Raw genomic sequence first — 18,268 nt, forward strand, 5'->3', positions numbered from 1 at the left:
TTTTATTTAATGCTGTAGTATCAATATTAAAATAATAACATCTATACTATGAGATAACCGAGGAGATAACTAAAAAACTGAATAATTTTTACTAGCTGATTGATGAATAAATCTGTTACATATTGACAGTTTGACTAGACATAACAGTATTTTTATAATTGTAATGAAGTATGTGTTTCATATTTATTAAATAAATAAGTATTACAATAAAACAATTTACATTACATTATTTGTAAATAAAATCCGACAATTTTTATATAAAAAATTATAATTTAATATTTTTTTCTTATGTAACTATAGTTTGTTTTGATATTTGACGTAAAATTTACCAGTTTTGATTGCTTTGACGGATCGTGGTCATCCATATTGCAAAAAGTTATTCGAGGTGAACTATATTTTAATAAAAGCATCGGAAAGAATTTATGTACCAAGAAAATAGGAAGTAAATAATAATCAATAAATTGGGGGTTTCATATAATAAAAAGAAAAAGAATTAGAACCACTTGGCACATTGAAACTTGTTTTCATGCAGAATAATACAAAAAAGATTAGGAGGTAATTTCTTCAGCATGCCTAATAACAAAAATAATTAATATTTTGAGGGTGACCATGCCTCCCTAGGAATATTCCTAAGCCATTGGGCTTAATCTTTTCATCCTTTGGAAAGGTAAAAACAGATACCGCTGGTTCTCCTGCATCAAGACAAGTTTTATAATTGGATTTGCACCCAGGCACACAAGGACTTGACAATTTTGATTACAACAACAACTAAGTTTCAATAAATTACTTTAAAAAGCACCACAAAATGTTCATTCGCCGCCGGATTTGCCGCCATTCTTTGAAGAAAGCACTTAACATCGCTTATAACCCGGCTAATTTGTCACCCACGGATATTTGTTTCTACGCAATGTCTACGGAAAAAAATTGTCCCGGTAACTTACAAATCTCTCGTTCTTGAGCGTTCAGGATTATTCCAAATGTTCCCCTCGACACGAATGGGAGCGTTTTCTCTATTACAACACTAATTTTCATTAGGTTAATTCTTTCTTTTGTTTTAAGTCTATTCATATGTTCTCTTTTAATTTCAGGTGTACATAAGTCGACTAGCAAAACAGCAAGACCGCGAAAACAACGTTTCGAATGCCAAAACGAAACCCGTCGCGAAGTTCGGCTATCAAAGACAGAGCAGTGTTAAAGAAGGATCGGAGAGAATTAAAGACAAATCCAACTTAAACGCTTCGATTAAGCACAGTGTTTCTGAAGTAAACATTACCAAAGGTGGAAATGTCAATTCCAGAAACCCGTCGCGTAAGAATTCGTTTTCGAGACCTAACCGGAAATTTAGCGAACCTAACGTTTCCGTTATTAAGTCTAATCTTAGGATACCTGTAGACAAGCCCTCCGCACCTGTGGACATCTACGTCAGTTCCAAATTATCGCCGGATGAGTCGCCTGTTGAAGAAAACGAATTTGTACCTGTTAGTAACGATAGACCTGTAGGAATCAATTTTGACGACTTTTTACCTGTAAGTTAATATTTTTTTTGGTTGTTTGGTTTGGATTTAAGGATGTAATTAGGATATTCTACAATCCAGAATGGTATAACTTTAGAGTTTAGTCTTAGGGTATAACCTACATCTAAGAATATTATATATGCTCTAGAAATCTAGTCTCGAATCAAAATCTGGTCAGGCTACCACCTCTGAAAATATTTGCACTTATTTCAGATTCACTCTGTTTATATTTTGATTTCAACTTTGAAATTATCTATATTTTTTAGAATTTATAGATACAACCAATTATCTTATCTTTTAAAGTTTAACAGATACAGTTAAAATATTGAGTTTGCCTTCCTCTGAATAAGATTAAAACTGCAGTGTGTTAGTAGTTTTTTCATCTTTAATCATTTAATTTCAGAAAAATAACGACATTCCTGGCTTGGGTCAATATTTCACCGAAATGTCCGAAGCTGAAGGTCTCGGAGTGTTGATGCGCGGCAATCAACCGATGATCAGCATTGTCAGCAACAGGAAAAGGAACGTGAAACTTATGTTGGCCCAGTGCAGGAACAAAGGTATTAAGGGCGCCCTAGAGACTGCAGTTACCATGGATGATATTAGTGCATTAGTGGACGTTTTAAGTGTTATTAGTGGAAAGTCGTAAGTAATTTTATTAATAATGATACACTTAGAAAAATGATTTGTGGTCCTTTTTGTTTATAGAACTAATTGGAATTTGGACATATGTGTCATTGTATTACCTAAACTAGTGGAGCTGTTGCAGAGCAAATATGAACAGTAAGTTTTTATTTTTTATTTATTCGGCCTAAATAATGTTTTCAGTTGATTGGTTTTTATACTTATAATACAGGGTCCGGCAATAGTGCATCGTGCATCTGTAGCTCTTAGAATAAAAAAATTGGGAATTTTGTTTAAGTGCATACCTAAAGTATATACTAGGATGTATTTCAGGAAAATATTTTAACTTCTATAGGGTGGCTCAAAGAAGTGTGAGTCAATAGGGATAATGTTTTTTTAAATAAAACACCTTGTACTTGCATTTTTGGATTCCTTTCAGATCACTTTACATAATGCTAAGACATGAGTAAATGCATTTCGATAATTTCAGTGATATTAATAATAAACATTATATAGGTATTTTTCAGACTTTCTTAAAAAAATATTAATAATACAAAAACTGTCCTGATATCAAAACTATATTGGGTATTTACTTTAGATGGTCTGTACTTACTTTGCTATAAATATAGAAATCGTAAATCATACAGGTTGTTCGAAATACGCCAAACTTTCTAAAATATGAAATTATTTTTCTTCGTTTTTTTTTAATGGGACACCCTGTATATTATTTTTCCAATAGATGGAGAATTAAAAAATGAATATTTTTTGTATTTAGAGTATTTCAAAATTTTAACTGTTTCGCAGATATTTGCGGTTTTATATTACACACACAGTAAATTTTTATCTAAGCCACCCAGTGATTTTTCTCTCGTATTTTACCATTGAAAGCGCCATATGAAATAATACTGCTTGTATCTGCAAAACCATTAAAATTTTTGAAATACCTTAAATACAAAAAATGTTCATTTTTCAACTCTCCATCTAATAAAAAAATAATATACAGGGTGTTCCATTTATATAATTAAAGAAAAAATATTTTATATTTTAGAAAGTTTGGCGTAGAATATTGAACATCCTGTATGATTTACGATTACCATATTTATAGCAAACTAAGAACAGACCATCTAAAGTAAATACCTAATATAGTTTTGATTTTGAGAACAGTTCTTGTATTTTTAATAATTTTTTTTAAGAAGGGGTGTTTTTTATTTATTTTTTAATATCTCTGAAACTATCGAAATATATTTACTCATATCTTGGGATTATGTAAAGTGATCTGAAATGAAGCCAAAAATGCAATATTACACAGGGTGTTCCATTTAAAAGAAATCATCCAGATCCACTCACACTTTTTTGAGCCACCCTATAGAAGTTAAAATATTTAATTCCCAAGTTTCTTATTCTAGGAGCTACAGATGCCCGACGCACTATTGCCGGACCCGGTATAAGGAACTAGTAAGGGTGAAATTAAAAATAGGATCTATTTTAAAATGATACTATGTGACAAAATGGTGAAGGTGTTTTTTTTTGTAAAATAGACTTCGTATTTCTATATCTGTTATGTTATTTTCTTTAACGAATCTGATAATTGTAAATGAAATACTTTAAAAAAATAATATGTAAAACATATTTCATTAATCTAAATAATAGTATGCAACCCGATAGCATAAAGATTCAGATTTTGAGGTCTTATCTACCGCGCCAAAGATCTCAGGTTCTATTCCTGCGCTCGGAATTATTTGTTATTATAAATTAATAATTAATTATCTCTTATGATTGAAAAATAATTTAACCGTTTTGGTTTTATCTAATTTTTTATGTTAATCAAGAGAATACTCTGACGATTATTGATTTGTATATTTATTTAGGTATATATTTTTTGTGACAAATTGGTGAAGGATCCGAATTTTCACTTTTAGATTTAATATTACCACTGATAACCCTTATATACTATAACCCGGTTATAGTATATTCATACTAATAAATCATTTTCATTCATTTCGTCCTTTTTTTTCTCAAAAAGTGTGAAGAATAAAAATGTTTTTTTTTCTTTTCTACATTTTTTAAATATGCGACTACAGTCTACTTAGTACTGTATTGTGTAGATGGCTCTGTGTGTCGTTATTGATAACTTTTTATTATATCGTATATTTTATTATATTTGGGGCATTCTCACGACTCGTGTACTTGACAAACACATCACACACACCATTTTGACAAACTGGTGTCCAGGGTATACATGGTGCGTCGGGCATCTATACAGAATTTCTAAGTTATTTATTATAGCAACTACGCCGCGTTTTTGCCAGACACTGTATAACAATAAAAAATACTTGCAAAGTACACGATTCGTGAGAATGCGCCTTGATATACAGTTTAATGTCAATAATATCCTTGTTGTATCTGGTTAAAAATAATACCAACTATCTTTTTTGTAACCAGTCACTTTGCAATCTTTGCATATTATAACTATTATATGATCAAAAAAAACGGCGTTTAGTTGACTTTGAAATTAGGATGGAATACATTCCCTATACAGGGTGAGTATTATAAGTTCAAATATTTTTATGGCTGATAGGTCTTGATAACAGAAACATATTTCCTCTTTGCCGTTGTTCAAATAACTCTCAAATAACCAAGTTATTTTACTTTGAAAATAAAAATATATATTTTTTGCTTTAATTTCGAGAACCACTAGATTTTTTTCTGGATTTTCTTGTAAATTTAATCCGCTACCTGTGGCGCCATATTATCAAGATATTATGGTTTTTAACTTATGATTTTTTGAAAAAATATCAAATTTAAAGAGATTTGCCAAAAAAGCTCATGTTTTTCGCGAATCGAATTTTTCTGTTTTTTTTTGTTTTTTTTTATTTTTTGGGGTCGAATTATACCACCCCTAAAAATATTTGCAGTACTTATTTAAGACTCACCCTGTTCATATTTACATATAAAAGTCAGCGTCTTAATTACGAAGCCTTTTCCGACGCCCTTTTTTTTTCGATCATATATTGGCGTAAACTAAATATATAATTTGCAATTAAGGCTACTTCCTTTAAAGAATTCATTAAATAATATTGTTTTCGACGTGAAAACATTCTCACTAAATTAACATTTTTGCTATTATAATTTTACATTCCAAATTTATGTTATATTACATTATAAGTACTTTTATATATCATTTTTAACTTTATCTGTCATAGTAATTGTATACATATCGTTACCGAGTACATATTTATAAACATATGAGCACCCAAAAAAAACAAGAATAATAAAGCTAAAGGCGTCGCAAGAATATATTAATTTTATATGCCAAAGGACAATGTACCTTTTAATATTAATAAGATAAAATATTTGTTAATGTATTTCTTGCTTATTTTTTCTTTACAGTCTATCGAATTTGTATTCTGAAAGTGTACATTTAACACGTGCTGGCGCATCGTTTAATTGATTGTTGTTGGTGTGTCTGTGGTGTGTCTCAGGTCAAAATTTCTGTTCGAGCCACACCCCGCAATGATTAACTTATAAGCACTATAGTCTGTCCAGCGAGAGCATATCTGATTCCAGACCAGAAACGAAACAATAATATTTTTTAAACTAAAATAACAACTTTCTCTTTTATACATTCCTTTGCTAGGCGTACTAGTCATTTAGAACCTCAAAATTAGTGGAATAAATTAGTGGTTTCAATTATACTTTATGTTTATGAGTTTAAGATCATTCACAATGTCTAAAAAATACAATCAAAATTAATAGATTATCCTAGCTACAGCCAGAGAGAAACTAATAACTAAAGTGAGAGAGACCGATCAACGTTAATTTTTGAAGACTGTGCTAGTGGCGCGACCTTTGGCGTCTAACCCGAACTATGAGCGCATTATCGATATAGTAGGTTGCATTCATATCTATATTCTGGCGCCAAAAATTTAAAATTTGTATATTTGAACCGAATCTTAATCTTTCAAGTTTATAATAAGAAATCTTCGTAGTTCGTAGTTTTTTTAGATTATTTTGTTGCCAACGAAAATTTATTATTAGACTTTAAAGCATTAAAACTTATAAATAAAATACTGTGTAGGAACATAATAATTTATTTAACTCCATACTCCTTGCCATACTCCAACTCAAGGCTGCAATCTTCAGTATCTTTTTTATCTAACTTGGTTGGGAGTGAACAAGGAAGCACGGTTGGGAGCTCGCACAGAGTATCAGTAGGTATCCCGTAGGTATTCAATGTTTTTGATAGTCTTTATTCTCTAAAAAGAACCTAGCAGTTGAAGAAAATAATCTGTATTACTGGAAATAATACCATGTATAATACCTAGTCGTTTCATAAGTATCAGAAAAGAATGTGATGTTTTAAATTAAAAAAATTAAATTAGCAATGTACGATTATTATGTGCACTCACTATTACTATTAGGTATCTTAAAATAATTACCGAGATAAAACTTACCTTTAAAGGAAACGTTTTGTCTGGGTCTCAACCACAAAAAAAATTACAAAAATGCCGAATAATCGTGGAATCTGAAATAATCAATAATGACAATAATCTTCTCTTCTGACAAGATAAAAGAACAGGCACATTCAGTCAAAAACAATTTATTACTCCGATTTGCTCCGAATATCAACAGATTTTAGTTATCTCCTTCTAGAACTAAGAAATAGAAAAAGCTACTGACAATCTAATTAATCCTGTCAAATGTTTAACTTGCAAAGTTAAAAACTTCCTTTTTTGACCGCCTGAAAGCTATGCGCGTCTGGGATGCGCGGTGACAAAATAAACTTGTCTACGAAATGCCCTATTCCACAAGCCCTCTCACTTTAGTTATTAGTGTTCTCTCTGGCTACAGCTTGTGGTAGTCACTTGTATCCATAGAGAAAGCCTAATAATTAGCTTATAGAACAATAAACTTTTGATGTATTTACCACAATGTCACTTGTCACTTGCCAGATGATAATCAAAGGCCATAATGGCATTAATAGTAAATGTTGAGATATTATTTATCGCAAAAGTTAAAAAATTGTTAACTTTTTCTTCTAATTCAAATTACTACCACTAATTTATTCCACTAGTTTTGAGGTTCAGAATGAAGGTTATCCGTTCTATTTCTTTCACGTATTTTTTTTACATGTGTGACTTGTAATTTTCATACAAAATAGTTTGAATTTTAAAGGCAAACGAAACGCTTGGAGGCGTTTTTAGTAGCTAAGTGTTCCTCTAGAACAAATTAGAATAGTATAGCTATAGAAAAAAATATATTTAAGGAATGTCTAAAGAATTCGGAAAATAGTAATGGTTCTAGTTGTGTTAAATTACACTACATTACCACAGACTTAAAAGATAGTTTTATTAGGAATATAGGAACATGATATCAACTTGTTTATTTTTTACATGCGTTATTATTTTTTAATCTCCATAAACGTCTAACCACAGTTCAAAGAATTCTTTAAACTGTGGTCTAAAGGTGCGTACACATCGGCCGCGCCGCGCAAAACTTTTTTTAACATGTACTTTTGAAGTGTATTTTTTTAGTGCGCACAAAATTATATGTTAGAAAAATGATTTGTGCGGCGCGGCGCAGCCGGTATGAACCCACCTTAACGTGCCATCGCATCGCCGCGCCGTGAATCACCCTATACAGGGTATTTAAAAAAACATGTGCCATCTCTCGGGGGGAGATTCCTCACGTAATAATAAGATTTATTTTTCATATCCACATAGGTCCGATTCTGCTTTGTTTCATAGCTACAGGGTGTTAAAGTCTTAATAATTTTTCGATTTATTATAATTTTCTTCCAAGTACTTTTAGTGATTCGAATGAAATTTTGACAGTTAACAATCCGTTTTATAGTTAAAGTTACTATAAGTGCTACATATTTTAGTGCTAAAAAAGTGTCGATAAATTTATCAGTGACGTGCATATGGGTTATCACCGGAATATTAAAAAAAAACATGTGCGTTATTGACTTTTTCTTTTGATATCAAAATTGTGTTGGCCGTTCAATGCCAATTAAAAGTTATCTCTTGATATTTTGTTGAATTCGGCCTCCTTGATGAGATAAACGCAATTTTATTAATCACAATTAATAAATTATATATTTTACCTAATGTATTATTAAATATTATTGCTATTAGTTATTATTACTATTAATCCAACCTACAGCAATTTCGAATAAAAAAAAATATGGTATTTAAGACAATTTAAAAAAAAACTAATTTTAAAAAGTTTTAACTCTAAAACTATGCATTTTCATACCCATTTTTATAGGAACTTTATTTCATATTTCTTGATGAGGAGTCAATGAGTACTAATTTCATACTTTCACAAGTTAATGATATTAATTTTTTTAAGGGTTGCTATTAGACTGGGATGAAGGCAAATTAATAAAATTGTATTTATCTTAACAAGGAGGCCGAAATCGACAAAATATCAAGAGACAACTTTCAATCGGCATTAAACTGCTTACACTATTTCGCTAACAAGAAAAAAAAATCAGGGGCGTACATGCTTTTTTTTTCAGAGAAATATTCCAGTGATAACCCATATGCACGTCCCTGGTAAATATGTCGACACTTTTTAAGCTTTAAAATTTGTCGCATTTATAGTAACTTTTACCCTGAAAATTTCACTCGTAACGCTAAAACTACTTGGAAGAAAATTATAATAAATCGAGAAAATGTTAAGATTTTAACACCCTGTAGCTACGAAACAAAGCAGAGTCGGACCTATGTTGATATGAAAAATAAATCTTATTTTTACGTGAGGAATCTCCCCACGAGAGATGGCACATGTTTCTTTAAAACACCCTGTATATCAGTATAAATTATTGCAGTAAGACGCACAGTCAGTCTCAAGATGAGGAGGAAAAAAATAAGGTATATTCATTCTTCTTAATGAAAGGATCTCCAATCTTTGTAAAATCAATTTAGACTAATTTGAAATATAATAGTGATATTTTAATAACTTGGCACTTCAAAGGGTTTGTTTAACGAAGAATCAAACGAACCGACACAGATGAGGGACCGGGAACACAATCGCCTATCGTGAAAACAGTGCAATAGGAGTCGCGCGGCCGTCGTTAGCGATTTAAATAAGCGTTCGGCACGCGCAAATCAAGGCCCGCTCTTTTATGCGACGATAACAACAACGCACGCCCTCGGAATTATAACGATAACGAACCGCGCGTCGGCCGCCATGAAAATAAATCACTTTTGAGGCGCGATTCTCTGCATTTCAATCGGCCTAACTCTTTCGATAATTCGTCGATTTATCGGTTACCGTTCTCTATGGTATGTTGACTCTTACAATGTATTTATTTTTTGTAGGGGAGAGTATTTTCGGACTTACAGGCGCTGTGTTCGACGTTGTATATATATTTTCTGAGTTTACCATAGTTTCTGTACAGGGTGGGTCAAATTCGACGCTTTTAAATGGAAACACCCTTTTCTATAGGATATAGACGAAAACTAAGATCGCTGTCTGGAGCTCAATTTTCATCAAAAACATGATGGTGAAAACCGCACATCAATATCTGTTACCGTTTCGGAGTTACGGGGTGTTTTTCAAAAATGTGCATTTTTAACAAATCGCTGTAACTTTTTTGCTATGGAAAATTTTGTATTTCTATGAAAACATTTCCAAAGCACCTTTTTATGTAGAATTTAATGGTTTAAGTATAATTTTTTTAAAATTAATAATTTAAGAGTTATTAACAGAAAAATTGATTTTTTATTTGGGACACCCTCTATTTTTTTAATTAACTGAAAAGAATTTAAAATTACCTTCCCAAAAATATAGCACACTTGATATTTTGTTATAATCCCCTTCGAAATACAGAATTTTTAAAAGTTCGCCACTTTTAACTAGTAGGCTTTGGACCCCTTATTGATGATATGCCCTTAATGGAACTCGAAAACATATTTTTCCAGCACGACGAGGCACCGCCTCTGAACACTGAAGTTATCAGCAAATTTTTGCAGCCAATTTAAAGAATAATTGAATAGCTAACTAAGATCCCAGCCGTTGGCCGTCGAGGCCGCCTGACTTAGTGCCCATGGATCTAATCCTATGGATATATTTGCCGAAGAATAAAGGTTCCTTATTTTTCCGTATAATCTAGACAAGAATTAGAAATACTTAGCAGTTATTAGAGGGTATCTTTCACCCCACTAAGTTAATGAATTCCGCGAGAATTGTTCAAAAACTGCCCCGTCTGTCCATAACAGAAGACGGTGGATATGTCGAACACCTGTAGCAAAATCTCATGTCTTAGTTTGCTATTTATTTTTATTGTTATTAGATATAGTTTAAATGTGATGATGTTGGTTAAATATATTTTAAATTGTTATAAAATTCTGCATATCTCATAGCAAATATTATTTTCGTTTTAATTGATGCTCACAGCTAGAATATTTTTGCATTACAGATGGTGCCGTTCAAAGCCTACTTATTTAAAGCGGGCGAATTTTTATATACTCTATATCTCGAAGAGGAATCTAGCAAAATATCAAGTGTGTTATATTTTTGGAAAGGTAATTTTAAATTCTTTTCAATAAATTAAAAATATACAGGGTGTCCCATATAAAAAATCAAATTTTCTGTTGATAATTCTTAAATTATTAATTTTAAAAAAATTATACTTAAACCATTAAATTCTGCGTAAAAAGGTGTTTTGGAAATGTTTCTATAAAAATACAAAATTTTCCATAGCAAAAAAGTTACAGGGATTTGTTAAAAATGCATATTTTTGAAAAACACCCCGTAACTCCGAAACAGTAACAGATATTGATGTGCGGTTTGCACCATCATGTTTTTGATGAAAATTGAGCTCCAGACAGCGATCTTAGTTTTCGTCTATATCCTATAGAAAAGGGTGTTTCCATTTAAAAGCGTCGAATTTGACCCACCCTGTACAGGGTGGTTCGAAATGTAATCGAGAAACTTCCGCAATAGATTCTGCAGATAAAAATAAGTAAAAAAATTCGTGAAAAATCATGTCTTCAAATGGGGGGGGCTTCGTTTTGAAGAGAGGGCGTAGAAGTTTGATTTTTATTTCGTCTTTTTTCTAAATAATTTGTGAATTAGATAACGTCCATATTTGAATGAAAATTGGCGTGGGTGTTATGAATGCGAAAATGTGTTTAAAATTTATATATTTAAAAAAATTCAATTCAGTTTTGCATTTATCTAGAATTACCTATGAACAAGAAAACAAAAACGTTTTCTCAAAATGTTAATTATGGACTTACACCGTTTGACAGCTAAGGGGGCTCATATTATCAATATGATCCGGACACAATATACCAATGGACAGTTCTAACTTGTGAAATGTTATGTTTTCATTTCTGTTGTTAATTATTGCACAAAATTAAAAATTGATATTTAATTTTTCTGGGTGTCTATCAATTAGAATTTATAAAATAAATTTTAAAAAAAATCAGACTTAAGCTTGCTTAAATAAGACTACAATGCATTAGTTACAATTTTTCTATAAATATTTTTTGACATTTTTAATGTTCTCTAGGTATTAATAACGCTGTGTGTGGCTCTCTGAAGGGCATTAACTAGTCTCTTCCGGTTTTGTGATATTTCGTTTTTTAATTTTGTTTTTCCGGTGTCGAACAGCTGACGTTTTCCGGATTGTATTGATATCCGATATTCTGTCTGTTTAATATGACATTTTAAGTTTTAAGGTTATACCCATACGTAAAAACATCTATTATTATATTCTGGAATATTATATTTTTATTTCTACTATACGAATATCTAGCTGTATTTTGGCTACTTCGTTACTATAGGCACAGATTAGGTATACTCTATGTGTACATATAAAAATATTATCCCTAATTCGTGGTACGAAAATTGTTTTTTATGACGATGTGCAAACGAGTAAAATTTCCTGTGCGCAAAAATAAACTCGCGTAAAATAACAATAAACAGCGTAATAGAGAGATATCGCTAAACCGAATAGCGTGCATGGACGTTAATAAGGCCAGGTGTTATTTCCTTTACGTGAGGTGGTATTAACTCTCTTCATTTATAGTTATCGGATCGGAAAGAACTCTGTTCGGGACGCGTCCGCTATTTAAACTTAACCTAACTTTGAATTTAAAACTTTGAAATTGTTTTGTTTACTAGGTATTTTAAAACGAAAGGGCTAAAGTGCTTATTTCCAGTGCTTCATTATTCAACGTCTGCCAGTGAGTTTAGGGCAACAAGCAACACATTCTCTTAGAAGGGCTAAGTCGTCATCTGCTGTAAACCTAAGCCTCTTTATAGGTTCTTTAATATTAGAAGAGGTGGAATCCATATTTTGGGCCATATTTATTTAATTAAAACTAATCCCAGTTACTTAAATATCAAATTACCTAATAAAACTAAAGTAATAATTAAAACAATTCAAACATAACCTAAAATAAAAGATCTCGCCGGCCGGCCCCGGTTGTCAAATGTACCCGCACATACCCATTTAAGTAATTTTTAAACGTTATTTACAAATAGCGCTTGGTGTAATTGATCCGCAAATTACGTCAGGCGGTAACATTATTAGCGGGTGTTGCGTTAAAAATTGACTCGCGCATATCGTAACCATGATAATAATACTGCATGACGCTATTCGGTTTTCCGATATCTCTCTAATAACTGTGCCGGTCAGGCGCTGTGCACAATTTTAGAGGCCATAAGTGGGCGTACTATGTGCGCAAACTAGTAACCTAACTAGTGTCCGATTCCGAAAATTGGATGCACGAAAAACTATAAAGAAAAAACAAAGTTTATAATCTGTATAATCTGTACTATAGGTATGGCATTAATAATCGTTAAAATTAAGAATGTCATTATGTAAGATATAAGAATTCGTTGCAATGCTTATAGGAAAACTTTCATCAAATACTTTTTCTTCTTGTTCTATATATTTTTTTTGTTTGGAATAGAAAATTATATATATTCAAAAATATGTTAAGTTGCTACATTTATTTATTTCTTGACATTGTCATTCGTTTTGACACTTTAGTTTTGTATTACGAGTTTTTGGTTTAAATGAATTGTATTGTGAAACTTAAACTTAAAAAATTTTACTAGCAGACCTTGCAGTCGAACATTGTTCTTTTTAAAACCTCTTTTAGTGCGAAGTGGTACAAGATAGTTTAATAGCCGTAAAAGCTCATCGCAAGTTTATTAGAATATTTTGAACTGGAAAACGGTAGTAATGGTCCTTTTTGTCCCTTAAGTGTTGTTAAGAAGGTGAGTTTTGTTAATGTAAATAATAACTGATTATATATTTATAATTTATTTTTGTTTCCTAAAATATTTTGATTAAAAAAAAAAGTATGTAAAAGTGGGCAACGCTGTGCCGGTCAAGCTTAATTAAAATTTGTCAAATTCTCCAAGCCTCTGTATTTTTATAAAAATTGGCACACCGGTGTAAAATATTCTTGACATCTTAACTCTATGCCCACGTTGTTCTTATTTAAGAGGCATTTTTATAAATTGTCACACCATGACAGTTGACACAATGTATTGATGTATATGTATTTTTTTGTTATTGGACAAAATTTTGTTATTGGATTGATTTTGTATAAACATTTTATTGTCAAAAACTCAATATTGTTTTCCATTTGCTGCATTGTTTTGCAATATTCGGTGAATGGTTTTACAATTAAAGTTATTCAATCTATAGTTTCCATTATACCGTATTTAGACAAATCAACGTCAGGATGGATGTTCACACACTTCAGTGTCTAGCGTGTTAAATTTTTATTGCCCTGCATTATTGAACCAATAGCCCGATCACTACTAACGGGCATTTAATTAAATCGCTAAATATTTCGTCACTAACCCTATCGAATCGAAACTACATCCACTAAAACTATCGGTCGCCGCTACCGTTTCCACTCTTTTTCCATAATTAACCCTGCACGCGTGCCGCACGCCCATGAATACGTAATTCGACGTTGACCAGGGGCGGGACGTCCGAAGGGACGAGGTCAATCGTCCCTTTGGCATCGCCCATTAAGCTTTAAAAAAGAGCAGCCGGATTAATATTCAATATATATCGGTAACGGATTTGCCGTTCCCATGACCGCTCGGCGATACGGTAATTTTTGCGTATAACCCTTTTTGGTTGCTATGGACACATTAACTGTTGCAAGGTGAAGCCTTAAATTGAGTCACTATATTCCCCACTATTATAAATATACACTCTGGCTATTTTTATTTTGTATGTTCATGCTTCCTTCACATTTCTCTGTTTTTTTTAGGATTATTCGAGGGATTATAGCGTCCTTCGCAGAGCAGTCAGAAATATTTTACAAAGGTCCGACGCATGCGAATGCGCATGAACAAAAAGCATTTGCAGAACAAAAATTTGGAGTTTCCAACTGATTTCTAATAGGTCCACGTACCAGGAAAACGTTTTCAGTTTTAGCCTTACGCATTTTTAATTACGAATACACACGAGCCAAAACAAAATATTTTTGAACCAATATGAATAAAACAATTAAATGTGGCAAAAATAATTTATATTTCTTAAATGTATTTCGAATTTACAGGCGGTGCTATATTTTTTGAACTCTTGTATACTAGGAACAATTTTTGTGCCAGAATTTTTTTAATTTAGACTTAATCAAATTTAATATGCCAAGAATAATTCATGCCAACACAAAAAAAAATATTTTTTTACCATTCAATCCATAAAATACATAAATAAGCATGTTCGGTCTTCCGCTATACTGGTATATACCAGGACCGGTACTTTTGAAATACCGTATTTATTACGTTACCGTATTTACTTAACGTTATAGGCACGAGAACTTTCTATTTAGATTTTTTAATACGGTATCATGAGGCATACATATGTATTGGTACCACATACTTTGTATTTCGAGTCAAATTGTTATGAACACGTCTATTGACTGCCTAGATTGAAATTTAAAATACTATTTTTTTCAACGAAAATGTAAACATTTGACATGTGATATGTCACTCTACTCAGAATGCCATTTTCTATGAAACAAAGTAAAAATATCGACGAATACGCCAATCAATCCTGATTTGTGTTATATAAGAATATACAAAATATTGTTTTTCTATCTGAAAAAATAAAAAAGTTAGAGGAGTGAGTCGCTTTTGAAAAACACCCGGTATGTATAAGGTGACCCTACCAACCGAAGACCTAAACATAACCGAAGAAGTATTACTGACTTCACTTCAACTATCACGACTAACTTAAAAAATCGACACTTTATTTTCAAACTATAAAATCTCTGACACTCTTCTATACTTCAAAATATTTCTCTTCGTCAAAACTGTCACATTGTGTCACTCCGTCCCTCATTAATCGCATAATGTCGTTACCTGTTCCCGATATTTGCATGAACTATATCAAAACTGTCGCCCAACATTCAAATTTGAAGAGTGCTCTACGTCAACTTGAAGAGAGGACCCTCTGGCAACGCGACACCTACCGCGTGCTGCGTTTAGTCTTTTCGGTCCTTTCAGTTGACAGAAAGGGGTAAAAAGTAAATATAATCAATAGATACGCTGCCATGGGAACGACGCATATGCAAATCGATAGTTTCCACCCTATTAAATTTCATGTGCGATTTTAAATTATTTCAACGCTCGCTTGAAACTGTTTATGTCACAAACAAAAAACGTGTCAGTGGTTTTTAATATACGATATATATCGTTTTTCTTTTTTTTCGAGAAAAACAATTGTGATTGATTAAAATTTTATTTTAAGACGAAACTTTTGTTAACATTCTGAGAATTCGAATAATGAATTGAATAATGACAAGACAGGTTACGTCTATCTAAAAAAGACAGTGATTTAGAGTGACAATTTGGTTATGCAAAAGAAATACTGGTTGTCTAACGATTAACGTTAATTTAAAAATCCCCAACATGAATAATGAACAAAACATTTCAACAAAAACAGGCTACACAAAACAAATTGTCGATTAGTAGCAGTTAGTAGTAGTCAGAGATATAGATGTAGTAGTATTTTGGTATAATGGCCACAGCTGCCGGCCGAGTGATAGAATTGTCGTTTTTTAATAAAAATAAAAAACATAAAATTATAAAGCTAGAATAGTATACGGTTTTACATTAACTCTGTTTTTTTCGAAGTTTATAAAAAGCATTCATAAAAAAATATATCCTTCAAATCCTTCAATTTAATAGTTGTTAGTAAGAACTTTCACTTCAATGCGCACATAGTGCACACACAATTTTTTTTTTGTATCAAAAGGTAGCCTATTGTTGCGAAACCTGTTGCTTTCTATCCCCGCTCATAAGTGAGAAATACATTATGACCGAAAATAAAACCGACGTTAGCGATGGCTATGAAATGAAGAACGCTGTCACTTTATATGTAACATTATATGCGAAATGATATCGATGTTCATTTTCAAGCCAACTGGACGCTGTTTAATTTACAATCATATGATTAACCTCCTAAAATTGGAATACCCTATCCTTTGACATAAACAATTCGAATACAGTGTTTGTTTTTTTGTTTCAGATACATTACCCTGGGCTGCGAAACCATCAAAATAATCCTGAAACATTTCGGACCGGTCATTCGCAACAATATCCAATCCCCGGTGGGTTCCTTCGGCGTGGACATCCCGCGCGAAGAGCGCTACCAAAAGTCGGTTAAGTGCCACGAGTTGCTCTGCCAACTGCGCAGCTGCATCGCCAAGAAGCTGTCCCTTCCCGGAAGGGTGAGCGTGTGTCTCCGCGAGGTGGAATCTCTAATGGCCCTCTCCCTGGACTGATGAAGGGCTTCGGGGGCGTTCTGGTCCAGGAAACGACGCGTCAAAGGGCCCCGAAGGCTTTTGGAGCGACTGCCCGAGCAGTAGAATGGCGGAGAAGAAATCGTCGTGCCGTAGACTAACACGTTCGATATGCGGTTAGGTCACTGATAAAGTCCGCATCGTAATATGGAACTTCATTTTATTTATTGGCTTAGGTGAAATTTGGCTTTGGTAGTAGTTTCTGCTTTTATTTATATTAAAAATGACATCAGAAAATTTCGCCTGTTGCTTGATTAAAGTGTTACGTTTTTCGACTGTTCCATGTGGATAAAAAGTCTAATTTATTTAACACAATTTATTCCACTAAGTAACAAAACAATAACGATAAAACACTTAAAGAACTATTTACAAACTTATTTACAACTATTTGTCTAAAAGGGATCAATTTAAATTTATTTTAAAAGGCGCGAGCACGATTACCGGCTCTGATTGTTTCTGTCCTCCTCACGCCTCAGGCGTCGCTTCTTATACGAGAGAAACAGACAATCTAGAATTTACTAGACTATTAGGTGCATAGAGAGGGACGCTTTCGATTGCTCTCCTGCATTCGCCGCCATTCCAATGCCTTCCATTTATTCGATCGGCTGAATCATTGCGGTGTCTCTTCTTTGATGCGATTCCAGAAGGTCATATGGGGGCGGGGTATATTAGAACGGGGCTGATTTTGCCACAAAGTAATAAATGGCCAAAAAATTGGTTTCATGGACAAATTTTGAAAAATGTTTTTTAAAAAAGTTGTTTCTTTTTTAATTTTACACGAATATGCGAATTTTCAGCCATCTATACCAAGTTTTAAAGTGTTATTTTTTTACTTTTAGTCCTATTTTCATGAATGTTTAGCAAACTGTATATAAATCTATCAACTTTAATTAATAAACTCAGTTTTTATAAACCTTAGTATTTGGCTTATTATTAAGGGTTAATTGAAGGGTTGTTTTTTATCTTAACTTTAAAACACCCTGTGCAATAAATTTGTGAATAACTTTTCCTAAAACACCATTTTTCAATCAGAACCATGTCTCCTGAGCATTTCGTTTTTTGACTCATGTCAACACATGCCTTGGTTAATTTTTAAGAGCGAAATGAACTTGCCACCAATAATTTGCAACTTTTTAACTATCATTACTTTATGATGTTAATTTTTAATCCCCGAGGTTGCTTTTTATCGTAACTCAAATAATAACTATTAATAAACGTTAAAAAGTAACGATGCAGGCTTGGTTTTAATAAAAATTAAAAACACTAACAGAACTAAGGATATTAAAAAAAAAGTGTACAAACAAACAAAAAACTTCTAAAAAATACTCTAAT

General features: G+C 32.3%; 1 protein-coding gene across 1 annotated transcript in view; it reads left to right on the top strand.

Annotated features, from left to right (window-relative positions):
- Positions 1–17,825, top strand: part of LOC115883293 (katanin p80 WD40 repeat-containing subunit B1) — a 63,182-nt gene extending 45,357 nt beyond the window's left edge. The window contains exons 6-9 of the mRNA XM_030901626.1: positions 1,089–1,526; positions 1,918–2,159; positions 2,223–2,297; positions 16,663–17,825. Of these exons, the coding sequence (XP_030757486.1) occupies positions 1,089–1,526; positions 1,918–2,159; positions 2,223–2,297; positions 16,663–16,918 (1,011 nt within the window). The 3' untranslated portion in view covers positions 16,919–17,825. The remainder of the gene's footprint in view (positions 1–1,088; positions 1,527–1,917; positions 2,160–2,222; positions 2,298–16,662) is intronic.
- The last annotated feature ends 443 nt before the right edge of the window (positions 17,826–18,268 follow it).

Source organism: Sitophilus oryzae, unplaced genomic scaffold (genome assembly GCF_002938485.1).
Source record: "Sitophilus oryzae breed Bouriz unplaced genomic scaffold, Soryzae_2.0 scaffold_1869_pilon_pilon, whole genome shotgun sequence".
Taxonomy (NCBI): Eukaryota; Metazoa; Arthropoda; class Insecta; order Coleoptera; family Curculionidae; genus Sitophilus; species Sitophilus oryzae.